The sequence below is a fragment of the Salvelinus fontinalis genome, chromosome 28, assembly GCF_029448725.1.
Source record: "Salvelinus fontinalis isolate EN_2023a chromosome 28, ASM2944872v1, whole genome shotgun sequence".
NCBI classification, from domain to species: Eukaryota; Metazoa; Chordata; class Actinopteri; order Salmoniformes; family Salmonidae; genus Salvelinus; species Salvelinus fontinalis.
Window position 1 is genome coordinate 30,513,660 of NC_074692.1, and position 18,741 is coordinate 30,532,400.

The 18,741-nt window shown below is 41.7% G+C and overlaps 1 protein-coding gene across 3 annotated transcripts; it reads left to right on the forward strand.

Annotated features, from left to right (window-relative positions):
• Window positions 1-5,371: 5,371 nt before the first annotated feature.
• On the forward strand, window positions 5,372-18,384 carry LOC129826582 (leukocyte surface antigen CD53-like). Of its 3 annotated transcripts, XM_055887483.1 has the most exons (8): window positions 5,375-6,363; window positions 8,392-8,475; window positions 12,844-13,032; window positions 13,424-13,498; window positions 13,722-13,835; window positions 14,077-14,169; window positions 17,543-17,626; window positions 17,957-18,384. In XM_055887483.1, exons 2-8 carry the CDS (start codon window positions 8,413-8,415, stop codon window positions 18,023-18,025), a joined length of 687 nt encoding a protein of 228 aa, XP_055743458.1. In that variant the 5' UTR covers window positions 5,375-6,363; window positions 8,392-8,412; the 3' UTR covers window positions 18,026-18,384. The 3 variants fall into 3 exon arrangements, with proteins under 3 accessions (XP_055743459.1, XP_055743458.1, XP_055743460.1); XM_055887484.1 differs by lacking the exon at window positions 14,077-14,169 and having other exon boundaries at window positions 5,372-6,363; XM_055887485.1 differs by lacking the exon at window positions 8,392-8,475.
• The last annotated feature ends 357 nt before the right edge of the window (window positions 18,385-18,741 follow it).

The following is an 18,741-nucleotide window of genomic DNA, read 5'->3' on the forward strand; positions in this document are numbered from 1 at the left end:
AACAATGCCTTTTTCAGCATAATGGAGCACCTTGCCATAAGGCAAAGTGATAACTGAGTGCCTCGGGGAACAAAACATCGATACTTTGGGTCCATGGCCAGGAAACTCCCCAGACCTTAATCCCATTGAGAACTTGTGGTCAATCCTCAAGAGGCGGGTGGACAAACAAAACCCTACAAATTCTGACTATCTCCAAGCATTGATTATGCAAGAATGGGCTGCCATCAGTCAGGATGTGGCCCAGAAGTTAATTGAGAGCATGCCAGGGCGGATTGCAGAGGTCTTGAAAAAGAACGGTCAACACTGCAAATATTGACTCTCATCATGTAATTGTCAATAAAAGCCTTTGACACTTATGAATTGCTTGTAATTATACTTCAGTATTCCATAGTAACATCTGACAAAATATCTAAAGACACTGAAGCAGCAAACTTTGTGGAAATTAATATTTGTGTCATTCTCAAAACTTTTGGCCACGACTGTACGATAAATAATAATGGGGACAATTGACCTTTTTCATTATAGATTGTTGATGAGATGTTTGAAGGTTATATCACTTAAAATGCCCACAACCATTTACGTTTCAGTGAAATACAAAAGATCTGATTATATAAAGTAAATCTAGACTTAAAAAGTAAACTGCAACAGGCTCTGACAATTAGTGGCATATTGTCAGTCATGGCTCTGTAATGGTAAATCATGCAATGAATTGGATTCAGTTTAAATTGTGTATGAAATAAAAAAAAATATGCTTGGGTCAGGCACCATGCTGGGTTGCCATACCGAACAGTGCTGTCTTGTGTCGTGGAAAATTGCAAGATGATGTTATAATGCTTGTATTGCATTATAATGGTTGTTTTATTCGACAGAATAGAATATTCTGTTAACTATTGTCTGTGTGTTCTACTGAGGATGGGCCTCTGAGATTTTTTTTTAACCTTTATTTAACTAGGCAAGTCAGTTAAGAACAAATTCTTATTTTCAATGACGGCCTAGGAACAGTGGGTTAACTGCCTGTTCAGGGGCAGAACGACAGATTTGTACCTTGTCAGCTCAGGGATTCGAACTTGCAACCTTTCGGTTACTAGTCCAACGCTCTAACCACGAGGCTACCCTGCCGCCCAGATAACACTGACAGAGGAGATTTACGATGTCTTTGGGTGATAAAACCTAAAGAGCATTCCAGAGAACATGAGCTAATGGTTCTACTGTAAAGCTGGATTAGACATTATTATGAAGTCTTTATCATCTCTAAAACGTGAAATGACTGGTGACATCATAAATATATCATATCAAATGCATCCTGTAGAGGGGATAAAGCGTAAACACCACTTTCTATTCAGATACTTTGTTAATACTAAGTCATCAAAAATATTTTTTATTCCTGTCATTTAAAAAAAAATCTCAAATGTCTACATTTTAATTTAATTAATAGCTTGAGAGATCTACAAGATCAGGTATTCCCCTTTTTGACCCTGATGCAAACCTTATGTTCCAGTTGTGTGGTGCCTTCATCGTGGGTTTTGGAGATTTCCAGATGATGTAATCTAGATTTGTCTCCCTCATCACATTCATCTGCCCCGTCAACCCTGCCAACACCCTGGTAGTCACGGGAACCATCGTGACCTGTGTGTTACCTGGGAATCATGAATCATCACCCATGAAGGAAAACCATTGTATGCTCATCACTGTGAGTTTGCACAGATATTCTTTACTCATTATTTTATTAGGTCATTTGTCAAGGACTATGCAGAAAAGGTACGCGTTCCAAATGCCACTCCATAAGACCCTGGTCAAAAGAAGTGCTCTATAAAGGTGCCTGTGGTTTGTGAGTGATTTGTGATCTGTTGTAATTGCAGTTTTGCATCTTGTTGTTTAGCTTGATGCTGGTGGAGCTGGCCATGGTGTTTGAGAGGGAGTTAAGAGACATCTAAAGGCTTCTCTGCTGTTCTTATGACCTGATTTGAACATGGTAATGGTGGTAGTATTTGTCATATAAACATGTGACCTGTTTGCCATACAGATTGACACTTTCTTTTTTAGAAAGACCTGGTTTGTAACCTGGACGTAGAAGAAATCAAATCACATTTTATTTGTCACATTCGCCGAATACAACAGGTGTAGTAGACCTTACCGTGAAATGGTTACTTATATAAATATTAAGAACACAATAAAATAACAATAACAAGGCTATATACAGGGGGTACCGATACCAAGTCAATGTGTAGGGGTTCAGGTTAGTTGAGATAATTGAGTTAATATACCCCTTCGGTGAGTATTCAGACCCCTTGACTTTTTATAATTTTGTTAGGTTACAGCCTTATTGTAAATTTGAATAAATGTTTTTTTCCCCCCATGATGACAAAGCTTTTTTGCTAATATAAAAAAATAAAAATTAAATAGGACATTTACATAAGTATTCCGACCCTTTACTCAGTACTTTGTTGAAGCACCTTTGGCAGCGATTACAGCCTTGAGCCTTCTTGGGTATAACAATACAAGCTTGGCACACCTGTATTTGGGTAGTTTCTCCCATTCTTCTCTGCAGATCCACTCAAGCTCTGTTAGGTTAGATGGGGAGCAATGCTGCACAGCTATTTTCAGGTCTCTCCAGGGATGTTCGATCGGGTTCAAGTCCGGACTCTGGGTGGGCCACTCAAGAATATTCAGAGGCTTGTCCCGAAGCCACACCTGCGTTGTCTTGGCTGTGTGCTTAGGGCCGTTGTCCTGTTGGAAGGTGAACCTTCACCCCAGTCTGAGGTCCTGAGCGCTCTGGAGCAGGTTTGCATCAAAGATCTCTCTGTACTTTGCTCTGTTCATCTTTCCCTTGATCCTGACTAGTCTCCCAGTCCCTGCCTCTGCAAAACATCCCCACAGCATGATGCTGCCACCACCATGCTTCACCGTAGGGTTGGTGCCAGGTTTCCTCTAGAAGTGACAATTGGCATTCAGGCCAAAGAGTTCAATCTTGGTTTCATCAGACCAGAGAATCTTGTTCCTCATGGTCTGAGTCTTTAGGTGCCTTTTGGCAAACTCCAAGCGGGCTGTCATGTGCCTTTTACTGAGGAGTGGCTTCCATCTGGCCACTCTACCATAAAGTCAAATCAAATCAAATGTATTTATAAAGCCCTTCTTACATCAGCTGATATCTCAAAGTGCTGTACAGAAACCCAGCCTCAAACCCCAAACAGCAAGCAATGCGGGTGTAGAAGCACGGTGACTAGGAAAAAATCCCTAGAAAGGCCAGAACCTAGGAAGAAACCTAGAGAGGAACCAGGCTATGAGGGGTGGCCAGTCCTCTTCTGGCTATGCCGGGTGGAGATTATAACAGAACATGGCCAAGATGTTAAAATGTTCATAGATGACCAGCAGGGTCAAATAATAATAATCACAATGGATGTCGATGGTGCAACAGGTCAGCACCTCAGGAGTAAATGTCAGTTGTCCCAGCTTCTCAATCACCTCGTATGGCCCGTGCCATGTTGCCAGGAACTTACATTCGGCCGTGGGGATTAAGACCAACACCCTGTCTCCCACCTGGAATTCTCGTGGCTGGGCTCCCCGATTGTAAACCTGGGCTTGGGCGCGTTGGGCCTTCTCCATATGTTCCCTCACGACTGGACATATGGCTGTCATCCGCTCCCTCATAATCTCCACGTGCTCTACCACACTGCTTAAGGGGGTCTGTTGTGCTTCCCACACCTCCTTGGCGAGGTCCAGTAGGCCGCGTGGCCTCCTCCTGTAGAGGAGTTCAAAAGGGGAAAACCCAGTGGAGGACTGGGGTACTTCTTGGATTGAGAACATTTGGTGGGGTAGTAGCTGGTCCCAGTTCTTCCCGTCCTGCTCGATTCCGCAGCATTTGTTTGAGCGTTTTATTGAAGTGCTCGACGAGCCCATCCGTCTGCGGGTGAAAGACGAAGGTCCGGATCTGCTTGATCTGCAGGAGAGCACACAACTCTTTCATTAGGTGGGACATAAACTCAGTACCTTGGTCTGTCAGGATCTCGTTCGAGATGCCCCCCCTTGCTAAAAAGGTGGAACAGCTCTCGGGCGATTCCCTTGGATACCGCAGCCGTAGGGGAATGGCCTCGGGATACCGGGTGGCATAATCTACTATCACCAGGATGTACCGGTGTCCTCATGCTGTTTTTACCAGGGGTCCCACTATGTCCATGGTGATGCGTTCAAAGGGCACCCCAATGATTGGTAGGGGGACCAGAGGGTTTCGGATGTGTGCTTTTGGGACAGCGGGTTAACACTCCGGGCAGCTGCGAAGACTACTGAGTCTTCCACGGCCCTCCTCAACCCGGGCCAGTGGAACTGGGCTGCGATTCATTCCCGGGTCTTCTCCATTCCCAGGTGCGCCCCCAACAGGTGGGTGTGGGCCAGCTGAAGAACGGTTCCCACGTACCGTCGGGGCAGCAACTATACCTCTCGAAGTTCCCCCTGTTGGCGCGACACCTGATACAAAAGGTTATTCTTGATTTGGAAATGGGGGTATCGCCAGTCACTCACCCCCGGAAGTAGCTGTCCATCCACCGCTATCACTTGGATTGCGGCAGCTTTCAAGTTCGTATCCTCCCACTGGGACGTCCCGAATTGTCCCCTCAGTTGGCCCCCAGCAGGTGTCTCGACTGGACCCTCGAAATTGAGGAGGGGGAGGCTGGGCTCCTCCTCCAGGGTTCCGGCGCCCCCTCCGACTCCGGACCTGTAGATACAGGTTGGTCAACCGGTTGCTTCCGGGCCACACAGGCGATGGGTCGTCCCCGCTCTCTTCTTCGGCCAGCTCGTATCTTTTGCTTCAGCTCGTGACCCCATTGGGCCGCGAACAGCGGACAATCCCGTCCCACTAGGAGAGGTACCGGCAACTCTGGTACTGCACCCACCATCATCTGGCAACTCCCTTGTGGTGTTACGATGTTGATCCATCCGGTTGGATACCGCTTTGTGTCACAGTGAACACAGGAAATGACATCTCCCTACCCCGTTCGGTCTCCTGGTTCAGCAGGCACGTGGTTACGAGCGTAACCATACTTCAGGAGTCTAATAGAGCTTCCGTGTCGTGTCCGTCAATCTTCACTGGGACCATGGGTGCAGTTGATTCGTGGTGTGCCCAACAGGAGGTGACATAGTTCAACAGTCACAACAACGTAACCTCTGTCTCTTTCTGGGCCGTCATATGAAGCTCAGGAACTGGGGAGGAACTTTCTCAGCACTGGAGCAGGTGTCATACCCCTGTTCATTCTGCAGGTACAGTACACTTTCTACGCTTTTACTTATTTGGATCAATGTGTGTGTCCCAAACGGCACCCTATTCCCAATATAGTGCACTACTTTTGACTAAAGCCCATTGACCCTGGTCAAAAGTAGTGCACTATATATAGGGAATAGGATGCCAATGTGATTCTCACCATCTTCTTCATTCTACTTAGCCTGTTTCCTCTTCCTTAGTCTATAAGACTGTCTGTGGTCTTAGTTCAAATGTGCTGACTATGCATCCAGAACATGTTTCTGTTATTGTTTGCAGTTGATTTGCCTGTGTTTCACCGTCCCCATCTTCTGACACTTCAGTCGTAATGGATTTGGTTACAAGTAAAAGAAGAACCCATGACTTTCAACTGGCTTATTACGCAATACAGGATCTCATTCACTTTGTCTGTAAATAGAACACAAAGCAATCGGGTACCTTTTTTGAGAGAAGTTATGTTATGAGTACTTAGCATAATGACCAAGCATCTGACAAGAACAGTTGCCATTGAGACTGAGCCATTTTCAGGTATCATTCTGTATTTTCATGTTTTGATTTCATTCTGGATGAATCTCACCTGAGAGACTAATATATATGTATGTTACAGGGATTGTTTCAAATTTACAGATTTTTTTTAATGTAAACAATAATAATCTACATTTTTGACTGCTCCTACCTGTGTATTAAACCATTGATTACCTCTCAAAACGTGGATGTGCATAGCACATTTTCACTCTTACAGAGTAGGCATGATTGAAACAACAATGAGTCAGTTTTTACTTCAGAAAATATTTTTGGATCATTGGTTATTTATAGTTGAAAACATAGGTGCCAAATTCCCCTCCACTGGTAGAAAAGGGTTACCACAGCTTTAGACTTTGTGTGTTTCCTTTTGCTAGTTTAAAATGCACGACACAAGTTCTCAGTATAGATTTGTCCCAGTGTGCCCCAGAATAAGGAAGTAGAATGAACTGACAAACCCCTTGCCTTCAGAGTCTAATGAGAATGGAAAATACCAGTACGGTAAAGTCAAAGGAGCAGTACATCCTCTAAACAATGTATTGTAGAGGGTTTTGGGCTTGAGTTACACTTGTATCACTATTTCAACTGACAAGGTAAGCCCAAGGTTGACATTTTCTTAGTTCACTAAAGCTCAATCGATACCATTCTCACAGGAATTTAATGACGTCTCAATGTCATCATCTTTAATTGAAAGTTATATTTTATTGGTTATAAAACAGAGAGGACATATGATTGTATTTTGATTGTTATGAGTGACTTACTGCATGAGTCTATTGATCTAATAGACATAGCTAATGTCCACATGATCTCCACCCGGCACAGTCAGAAGAGGACTGGCCACCCCTCATAGCCTGGTTCCTCTCTAGGTTTCTTCCTAGGTTTTGGCCTTTCAAGGGAGTTTTTCCTAGCCACCGTGCTTCTACACCTGCATTGCTTGCTGTTTGGGGTTTTAGGCTGGGTTTCTGTACAGCACTTTGATATATCAGCTGATGTAAGAAGGGCTATATAAATAAAATTGATTTGATAGCTAACCAAGGGATAAGAGACATTGGTCATGGGTTAATAAAGAGAGAGTAACTATAACTTATTAAACCGTGTCTGAGAACAATCTAAAATGTAATGTTGTCAGTATTATTGAAAACATCTATTTGAAGACATTTTATAAATGTGGTATAACAAGAAAGGTAGGGTAGTTTGGGGTTTCTTAGGCTCTTAGAGGTAATTTGGCAGTAATTGAAATTAGCTTGAATGTCAAGAAGGAAATTAAGTACATTTTAAATTTGACATTGAAATAGTTTAATTTCAATATGTTTATCAATTACAGACACAGCATGGTTTCAGAGGATTACTGGGTTGGACACATTACTGAACAAAAATATCAACGCAACATGTAAAGTGTTGGTCCCATGTTTCATTATATTAAATAAAAGATCCCAGAAATTTTCCATACGCACAAAAAGCTTATTTTTCTCAAAATTTGTGCACAAATTTGCTTACATCCCAGTTCGTGAGCATTTCTCCTTCGCCAAGATAATACATCCACCTGACAGGTATGGCATATCAAGAAGCTGATTAAACAGCATGATCGTTACACACAGGTGCACCTTGTGCTGGGGACAAAAAAAAGGCCAATCTGAAATGTGTTGTTTTGTCACACAACACAATGCCACAGATGTCGTTTTGAGGGAGCGTGCAACTGGCATGCTGATTGCATGAATGTCCACCAGAGCTGTTGCCAGAGAATTGAATGTTAATTTCTCTACCATAAGCCACCTCCAACGTCATTTTAGAGAATTTGGCAGTACTTCCAACTGGCCTCACAACCGCCAACCATGTGTATCCACGCCAGCCCAGGACCTCCACATCCGGCTTCTTCACCTGCGGGTTCGTCTGAGACCAGCCACCCAGACAACTGATGAAACTGAGGAGTATTTCTGTCTGTAATAAAGCCCTTTAGTTGGGAAAAACATATTCTGATTGGCTGGGCCTGGCTCCCAAGTGGGTGGGCCTATGCCTACCCATGGCTTTGCCCCTTCCAAGTCATGTGCAATCCATGGATTATGGATTCCTCATGTGGACTGTAACTCAGTAAAATCGTTGAAATTGTTCCATGTTGCGTTTATATTTTTGTTCAGTATATTAACCTGAAGAAGGTGTACAATTCTACCCACATTCATCCCGCAGTTGAATGAAATATTGTTATGATGTTGGTTTACTTCGACAGATATTTCCTCAAAGATGAATCGATATCAAACTGTCTTGGTCTAAACATCAGGGTAAAAACTATGATGAAAACCAGCCTGGTCGCCTGGATAAATAGAAAGGAAGTATTATACACAGGAAACCAAATAAAGCAGGCTCATTTCCTCATACTGTGTGACACTTGATGGCCTCACTACTCAGTCTCAGACAATGGTACCATGCTCCTTCTCATTTCTTTTGATGAACAAAATACAAATCTGACTCAGAGGTGTCCTCAAAGTTTTTAAACAATCTTTGCTGTGCATTTGTGTGGTATTGTATGTTGCTGTTTTCACTGATGGTTTCTGTGTTAAAGACACGCTTTTCATTGATCTGTTGGCACATTGAGTGTTTATCTGTCTCTTGTTTTGTTTTTTCAGGTCTGAACGCACTTCTGGGAAATGGCTCAAAATTGCCTCAAGTGTTTGAAATACACCATGTGTGTGGTTAACTTTGTGTGCTTTGTACGTATCCCAAACATCCATCTATTACCTTCTACTCTTCCTTCCCTCAATGAGATAAAAACCCATGTTCAATATTTCAGTGTCCATTTATCACAATTTGTACAACGGGTGGGTCTAATCCTGAATGCTGATTGGTTAAAACCGCATTCCAGCTGGTGTCTATTCCACAAGTTACCACCGGCTAAATCTATGACTTTAAAATGGCTATTTACTCTGTTCCATCTGACTTTTTTTTAGACTAACATTTAGTTTTCAAAAGCGGAGATTTGCATAAAACTTGCTGTCTGTCTCTCCGACATTTGCAACACTGCTTCAATATTCAAATTCGATCTCCAGCTGTCAAATAGTAATGAACATGTCGTGACGAGACAGGCACGCAGGCAGCGTTTCTCAGACAGTTGAAATCATGAATCATCCGGTATTTTTTTAATGGATATATACAAAGAAATGTCAATTGATAAAAGGTAAAACGAAACGAAATGCAGCTAGCTTGCACTCTTTCCAGCTTCCGTTTGAAGTGATTGTGTTAGCTGTGTTGTTGGCTAGCTCCTTTGAACAATAGTGTTCTGACAAGAGAACACATTTTCTATGCCAGGTGAAATGGCGCCTCATTAGCCCATTGTTATTGTGTATTTAAATAAATGTCACTAGAAAACAGCTTATGCAAATGTAGCTTCTTTGCTGTTATTCTGGATGCGCTTTTTGACGTAATTGTTAGCCGTAGTTGGCTAGCTAGTAAGCAAGGGATAAGAACGTTGCCAGCCAGTATGGCAATTGAACATTTACAACGAACGACTGGGCTGCGTCCATAGATACAGAACAAAAAGACTGGATGGCTGGGTCGCGTCTCTAGCAACCGAAACGATAGAACAAACGACCAGCCGGCTTGGGTAGCAACCCTAGATTTGTATACCAGGACTATATCTTGTGGAAGGATGAAATAGTATGAATAAATTCAGCAAAATAATATTTTTAATGAAAATATGTTGGTAACCCGTTGTATTAAAGTGATTATGCCCTCGAAGCCAGTGTTTGGAGGATATATTGGCACATATTATTCTACATTGTAGAATAACAATTCTTATGGCTGCAGCCCGGCGTCGGTACACTTATGACAACAGCCACTTCAAGTGCAGGGCGCGAAATTCAAAATATATATATTTTTTTATATTTAACTTTCACACATTAACAAGTCCAATACAGCAAATGAAAGGTACACATCTTGTGAATCCAGCCAACATGTCCGATTTTTAAAATGTTTTACAGCGAAAACAGCACGTATATTTATGTTAGCTCACCACCAAATACAAAAAAAGGATAGACATTTTTCACAGCACAGGTAGCATGCACAAAGCCAACCTAACTAACCAACAAACAACTTCATCAGATGACAGTCTTATAACATGTTATACAATAAATCTATGTTTTGTTCGAAAAATGTGCATATTTCAGGTATAAATCATAGTTTACATTGCAGCTACAATCATAAATTGTACCGAAAGCAGCCAGAATAATTACAGACACCAACGCCAAATACCTAATTACTCATCATAAAACATTTCTGAAAAATACATAGTGTACAGCAAATGAAAGACAGGCATCTTGTGATTCCAGCCAATATTTCCGATTTATTAAGTGTTTTACAGCGAAAACACAATATAGCGTTATATTAGCTTACCACAATAGCCAGAAACACATGCCATTTCCCAGTAGCAAAAGGTTAGCGATCGTAACAAACCAGTAAAAGATATATAATTTTTGACTACCCTTGATATTCTTCATCAGATGACAGTCCTATAACATCAGGTTATACATACACTTATGTTATGTTTGAAAATTTGCATATTTAGAGCTGAAATCAGTGGTTATACATTCTGCTAACGTAGCTACTATTTCCCACAACGTTCTGATATTTTTCTGACACTTTTTCTGACACATATTCTGACCAAATAGCTATTCATAAACATAACTAAAAAATACATGTTGTATGGGAATTGATAGATTCATTAGTTCTTAATGCAATCGCAGTGTTAGAATTCTAAAAAATAACTTCATTACGACATCCAGCTTCGGTATAGCTGAGAACCCAAACGTTGGGCGCCGACGACTAGTTCACATGCACGACAGATATATGAAATAGCATCGTAAAATGTTTCTTACTTTTGCTGATCTTTCATCAGAATGTTGGACAAGGGGTCCTTTGTCCAGAACAGTCGTTGTTTGGATTTAGAACGGCCACTTTCCCTCTCGATTTAGCAAGCGCACTAGCCAAGTGGCACGAATCGCTCCATCGTCAACAAAGTCAGAGAACGGAACACGGCAAAACTCCCGAAAAAATTTCAATAATCTGATTAAACTATATTGAAAAAACATACTTTACGATGATATGGTCACATGTATCAAATAAAATCAAAGCCGGAGATAGTAGATACTATACTATAACTATAACGGCAGCTAAACAGAAGGCAAATCCAGGTACCGCCTCGCGCTCTCCAGAAAACCGGAAATGGGGGACACGTCATACAAAGAGCTTATATTCCACTTCAGACCAAGATAAACACTAAATTTCTTCTCTCACCGCCTCTTGACATCCAGGGGAAGGTGAATGATGTGCATGTATACTCATACGTATCATGCCCATTTATAGGCAGGAAGTAGAACAGAGCATCGATTTCAGACTTTCCACTTCCTGGTCAGGAAGTTTGTGCCAAATGAGTTCTGTTTGACTCACAGATATAATTCAAACGGTTTTAGAAACTAGAGAGTGTTTTCTATCCAATAGTAATAATAATATGCATATTGTACGAGCAAGAATTGAGTACGAGGCCGTTTGAAATGGGCACCTTTTATCTGGCTACTCAATACTGCCCCTGCAGCCCAAACAGGTTATAAGACATCAAAACTATGAAATAACATATGGAATCATGTAGTAACCAAAAAATTGTTAAACAAATCAAAATATATTTTATATTTGAGATTCTTCAATTAGCCACCCTTTGCATTGAGCTTTGCACACTCTTGACATTCTCTAAACCAGCTTCATCTGGAATGCTTTTGCAGCGGTCTTGAAGGAGTTCCCACATATGCTGAGCTATTGTTGGCTGCTTTTCCTTCACTCTGCGGTCCAACTCATCCGAAACCATTTAAATTGGGTTGAGGTCGGGTGATTGTGGAGGCCAGGTTATCTGATGCAGCGCTCCATCACTCTCCTTCTTGGTCAATAGCCTTTACACAGCCTGAAGGTCTTTTGGGTCATTGTCCTTTTGAAAAACAAATTATATTCCCACTAAGCGCAAATCAGATGGGATGGTATATCGCTGCAAGAATGCTGTGGTAGCCATACTGGTTAAGTGTGCCTTGAATTCTGAATAGCACACCCACACCACCATCACACCTCCTCCTCCATGCTTCACAGTGGGAACCACACATGCAGAGATGATCCGTTCACCTACTCTGCGTCTCACAAAGACACGGCAGTTGAAACCAAAAATCTGAAATTTGGACTCATCAAACCAAAGGACAGATTTCCACTGGTCTAATGTCCATTGCTCGTGTTTCTTGGCCCATGCAAGTCTCTTATTATTGGTGTCCTTTAGTAGTGGTTTCTTTTCAGCATGAAGGCCTGATTCACGCAGTCTCCTCTGAACAGCTGATGTTGAGATGTGTCTGTTACTTGACCTCTTGTGAAGCATTTATTTGGGCTGCAATTTCTGAGGCTGGTAACTCTAATGAACTTATCCTCTGCATCAGAGGTAACTCTGGGTCTTCCTTTCCTGTGGTGATCCTCATGAGAGGCAGTTTCATCATAGCGCTTGATGGTTTTTGTGACTGCACTTGAAGAAACTTTCAAAGTTCTTTAAATATTCCGTATTAACTGACCTTCATGTATTAAGTAATGATGGACTGTCATTTCTCTTTGCTTATTTGAGCTGTCCTTGCCATAATATTGACTTGGTCTTTTACCAACTAGGGCTGTCTTCTGTATACCACCCCTACCTTGTCACAACACAACTGATTGGCTCAAACGCATTGAGAAGAAAAGAAGGTACACCTGTTAATTGAAATGCATTCCAGGTGACTACCTCATGAAGCTGGTTGAGAGAATGCCTAGAGTGTGCAAAGCTGACATCAAGGCAAAGGGTGGCTACTTTGAGGAATCTCAAATATAAAATATATTTTGATTTGTTTAACAGTTTTTTGGTACTACATGATTCCATATGTGTTATTTCATAGTTTTGATGTCTTCACTATTATTTTAAAATGTAGAAAATCGTCAAATAAAGAAAAACCCTTGAATGAGTAGGTGTGTCCAAACTTTTGACTGGTGCTGTATGTTGAACACATGCTGTTGTGTTTGGTTCTTGTCAGATCTGTGGAACTGCAGGGTTTGGTTTTGGAGTGTTCATGATGATGAACTCTAAGGTGTCGTCTCTCATCCCATCCCTGTCCTCCATGAACATTGCCAACATGCTCTTCATCATTGGCATCATCATGACCTGTGTGTCCTTCCTGGGGTTCCTGGGGGCCCTGAAAGAGAACCGCTGCCTCCTTGTCACTGTAGGTCTCACATTTGACATAATTATATATTTTTTAGAGACATTGGTCTCATCCCACGGGGCACAGACATCAGTTCAACGTCTAGTTTTGATTTACATTTGGTTGAGTTGTCTAACATGAATTCAACATGAAATCATCCAACAATGTCACCCTGTCGTTGGATTTAAGTTAAAAGTTGGGTGAAAAAAAGACAAAATTCCCTGACGTTGATGTATTTTTTCAAATCCAATCAGTTTTCCACATTGATTCAACGTCATCACATTGAATTTTTGGGTTGAAATGACGTGTAAACAACATTGATTCAACCAGTTTTTGCCCAGGTGGGGATCATTCACTGTCCTTGCTTAAATTAAAATGACTTACAAACACTTGTACTTTTCTTGATTTTCAGTTTTTCATCCTGCTGTTCATTCTGATATTGGTGGAGCTGACTGCAGCCTTTCTACTGCTTTTATATGAGAGCAAGGTAAGATATAGCAGATGGGCACTGGGATGTTGGGAGGAGGTTTGAGAGGGGTGACAGAAAATGAAGTGAAGAAGAGAACTTTAATACAATACTAATTTACATGAGGAACATCAGGGATTAAGAGAGGGCGATTGTTGTGAGGAAAGCTCAAAGATGATAGGAGATAATCAGGTAGCGTTTTATGAGATGGACATACTGCCAAGTAATTAATGTGTGTGCTTAGATTGGCAGCTTCCTACAGAGGGATCTCACAGACAGTCTGGAGAAGTCCCGGGAATCAGCTAAAGGTGGGAATTCAACAATGAGCACGGGTGACTGGGACATCATTCAGACCACGGTGAGCGTGTGCTGTGAAATATATATAAGAAACATTTAGTGTGCGTCCCAAATGGTACCTTATGTACTATATAGTGACATGACCAGGTCTTATAGGGAGACACTGAGACTTTACAATGAAACATGTATACTCCCTCTTTAGCCCTCCCAGGCATGTGAACAAAAGTGAGTGGAAATGTGATGTTGTTTCATGTGTTGATAACACTGCTTTTGTCATGTTTAATTCTATTACATACATGTAGTTCCAGTGCTGTGGGGTCCATAACTCAAGTGACTGGAAGGATAAAATGCCTGCGTCCTGCTGCTCCAAGACCCAATGTGACATCAATCAGCCGGTATACTGGAAAGAGATATGCTGCCAGGCTTGGGGTCAATTCAGAAAGTACACTGAAATTCCATTTCCAATTCCTTTCAATGCTTTTCAATGATGAACATTTTGAATTGGAATTAGAATTTGGTTTACTTTCTGAGTTGACTGGAATTGAAATGGAATGGTACCACATAATGGTCTTCCCCTCTTCAAAGGGGGAGACACCTTAGACCCAAACTGTTATAGACCTATATCCATCCTACCCTGCCTTTCTAAAATCTTCAAAAGTCAAGTTAATAAACAGATAACCGACCATTTCGAATCCCACCGTACCTTCTCCACTATGCAATATGGTTTCCGAGCTGGTCACGGGTGCACCTCAGTCACGCTCAAGGTCCTAAACGATATCATATCCGCCATCGATAAAAGACAGTACTGTGTAGCCGTCTTCATCGACCTGGCCAAGGCTTTCGACTCTGTCAATCACCGCATTCTTATCGGCATACTCAATAGCCTTGGCTTCTCAAATGACTGCCTCGCCTGGTTCACCAACTACTTCTCAGATAGAGTTCAGTGTGTCAAATCGGAGGGCCTGTTGTCCGGACCTCTGGCAGTCTCTATGGGGGTGCCACAGAGCTCAATTCTCGGGCAGACTCTCTTCTCTGTATGCATCAATGATGTCGCTCTTGCTGCTGGTGATTCTCTGATCCACCTCTACACAGACGACACCATTCTGTATACTTCTGGCCCTTCTTTGGACACTGTGCTAACAAACCTCCAAACGAGCTTCAATGCCATACAGCACTCCTTCCATGGCCTCCAACTGCTTTTAAATGCTTGTAAAACTAAGTCCATGCTCTTCAACTGATTGCTGCCCACACGCTCCCGCCCGACTAGCATCACTACTCTGGACGGTTCTGACCTAGAATATGTGGACGACTACAAATACCTAGGTGTCTGGTTAGACTGTAAACTCTCCTTCCAGACTCACATTAAGCATCACCAATCCAAAATGAAATTTAGAATCGGCTTCCTATTTCGCAACAAAGCCTCCTTCACTCATGCTGCCAAACATACCCTCGTAAAACTGACTATCCTACAGATCCTTGACTTCGGCGATGCCATTTACAAAATAGCCCCCAACACTCTACTCAGAAAATTGGATGAGTCTATCACAGTGCCATTCGTTTTATCACCAAAACCCCATATACTACCCACCACTGTGACCTCTATGCTCTCGTTGGCTGGCCCTCACTACATATCCGTCACCAAACCCACTGGCTCCAGGTCATCTATAAATCTTTGCTAGGTAAAGCCCCGCCTTAGTTCAGCTCACTGGTCACCATAGCAACACCCACCCGTAGCACGCGCTCCAGCAGGTATATGACACTGGTCATCCCCAAAGCCAACACTTTCTTTGGCCGCCTTTCCTTCCAGTTCTCTGCTGCCAATGACTGGAACGAATTGCAAAAATCTCTGAAGGTGGAGTCTTATATCTCCCTCTCTAACTTTAAGCATCAGCTGTCAGAGCAGCTTACCAATCACTGTACCTGTACACAGCCAATCTGTAAATAGCACACCCGACTACCACATCCCCATATTATTACTTACCCTCTTGCTCTTTGCACCCCAGTATCTCTACTTGCACATCGTCATCTGCTCCAGTATTAATGCTAAATTGTAATTAGTTTTGCCTCTATGGACTATTTATTGCCTACCTCCCTACTCTTCTACATTTGCACACACTGTACATAGATCTTTCTATTTTTCTTTTATTTTGTGTTATTCTGTACGTTTGTTTATGTGTAACTCTGTGTTGTTTTTGTCGCGCTGCTATGCTTTATCTTGGCCAGGTCGCAGTTGTAAATGAGAACTTGTTCTCAACTGGCCTACCTGGTGAAATAAAAAAAATCAACTAAAAAAATAACAAATATCCTTTCATGTGGGTAACAAGTGAACTGAACTATAAAACTAGAGTACCAGTCAAAAGTTTGGAAACACCTACTGATTACAGGGTTTAAAATAATTTTTACTATTTTCTACAATGTAGAATCATATTGAAGACATCAAAACTATGAAATAACACATATGGAATCATGTAGTAACCAAAAAAGTGTTTATGCAATTGAGCCAATCAGTTGTGTTGTGACAAGGAAGGGTGGTATAGAGAAGATAGCCCTATTTGGTAAAAGACCAAGTCCATATTATGGCAATAACAGCTCGAATAAGCAAAGAGAAATGACAGTCCATCATTACTTTAAGACATGAAGGTCAGTCAATCCGGAAAATGTCAAGAACTTTTAACGTTTCTTCAAGTGCAGTCGCAAAAACCATCAAGCACTATGATGAAACTGCCTCTCATGAGGACCGCCACAGGAAAGGAAGACCCAGAGTTACCTCTAATGCAAAGGATAAGTTCATTAGAGTTACCAGCCTCAGAAATTGCTGCCCAAATAAATGCTTCCTAGAGTTCAAGTAACAGACACATCTCAACATCAGCTGTTCAGAGGAGACTGCGTGAATCAGGCCTTCATGGTCAAATTGCTGCAAAGAAACCACTACCGAGGGACACCAATAAGAAGAGACTTGCTTTGTCCAAGAAACACAAGCAATGGACATTAGACCGGTGGAAATCTGTCCTTTGGTCTGATTAGTCCAAATTTGAGATTTTTGGTTCAAACCACCGTGTCTTTGTGATCTCCGCATGTGTGGTTCCCACCGTGAAGCATGGAGATGGAGGTGTGGGGGTGCTTTGCTGGTGACACTGTCAGTGATTCATTTAGATTCAAGTCATTCTGCAGCGATACGCCATACTTCTGGTTTGCGCTTAATGGGACTATCGTTTGTTTTTCAACAGGACATTTTTTATTTTATTTAACCTTTATTTAACTAGGCAATTCAGTTAAGAACAAATTCTTATTTACAATGATGTTCTACAATGACCCAAAACACACCTTCAGGCTGTGAATGGGCTATTTGACCAAGAAGGAGAGTGATGGAGTGCTGCATCAGATGACCTTGCCTCCACAATCACCCGACCTCAACCCAATTGAGGTGGTTTGGGATGAATTGGACCGCAGAGTGAAGGAAAAGCATCCAACAAATGCCTAGCATATGTGGGAATTCCTGTTGAAAAAGCATTCCAGGTGACTAACTCATGAAGCTGGTTGAGAGAATGCCAAGCGTGTGCAAAGCTGTCATCAAGGTAAAGGGTGGCTACATGATTCCATATGTGTTATTTCATAGTTCTGATGTCTTCACTATTATTCTTCAATGTAGAAAATAGTAAAAATAAAGAAAAACCCTGTAATGAGTAGGTGTGTCCAAACTTTTGACTGTTACTGTACATTAAAAAAACATAGCTGTCACTCAGCAATGTTTTCTCTTCTTCATCTCAGGGTTGTTACAATAAGCTGAAGGCCTGGTTTGAGGAGAACTTCCTAGCCACTGGAGTTGCTGTGATTGTGCTCTGCGTTATTGAGGTATAGTCATCTTCCCATACTTGTTAATACAGGGGGTCAGTGACAGGTTTTTCCACATTCACATGACAAACATGTCTTATTCCTGACCACGATAAACCTTCAACTATATGTATCAATCATCATGTATAGCTTCTAAGATATATGTATTGTGTCCCAAATGGCACCCTATTCCCTATGTAATGCAGTGTGCACTCATTTTGACCATGCACTATGTATGGCCATTTGGGAGGCTGTTGCATGAGTTTTTAAACATGTATTAGTTGGAAATGAAAACTCCACCAGAACACCATGTAGACTAACACATCCATTTTGTTTTTTCAATGTTGGTAGGTCCTGGGCATGTGTTTTTCCGTGACTCTGTTCTGCCACATAAGCCAGTCTGGACTCAGCTACAAATGATGAAAACGGCATTTATTTTTTTGTTTGTTTTTTGTAATATAATCCCCTCTCTGTTTATGCTCTCTATGATGTTTCATTTCATTACATGCTAAAAGGCAGGCACTTTTTACATTTGAGTCATTTAGCAGACACTCTTATCCAGTGACTTACAGGAGCAATTTGCTCAAGAGCACATCGACAGAGTTTTCACCTAGACAGTTTGGGGGTTCTAACCAGTGTCCTTTTTGTCTTCTTAACAGCTATGCTACCTACCTGCACTTTTGAATGCTATGTAATACTATTGATACTGTGACTGTACTGACACATTTTGTAAACAACCCAAATAATTCAATAAACATTGAGCTGTTATTTAATTTTAACCCCACAATGAATCTGACTGAAATTACTTTTCGATCTTTGGTAACTACGCAGTGACTTACTGTGTAGTTACTTATGTTATTTGTGACTGCTGCTTCTCAACATCACATGGTTTCCTGTCACTAACTTTCAACCTGCTTTGTGAGTGTTCATATAACCACTATTTTTAGCTTATCTGATGCTGGTGGTTTCACAATATAACAACGAGGGCGATGAAGTTGAATAAAAGGAGCCTTTGTTAAAAGTCCTCTGAGTGAAAACGCTACCACATTGTTTGGGCTGGGTCGTTTGTGTTTGTAACAAGGAAATAAAGGATGCTTTTTGTTGTGCATCTCCATTCAGGCCCCTTTCTATGTAAA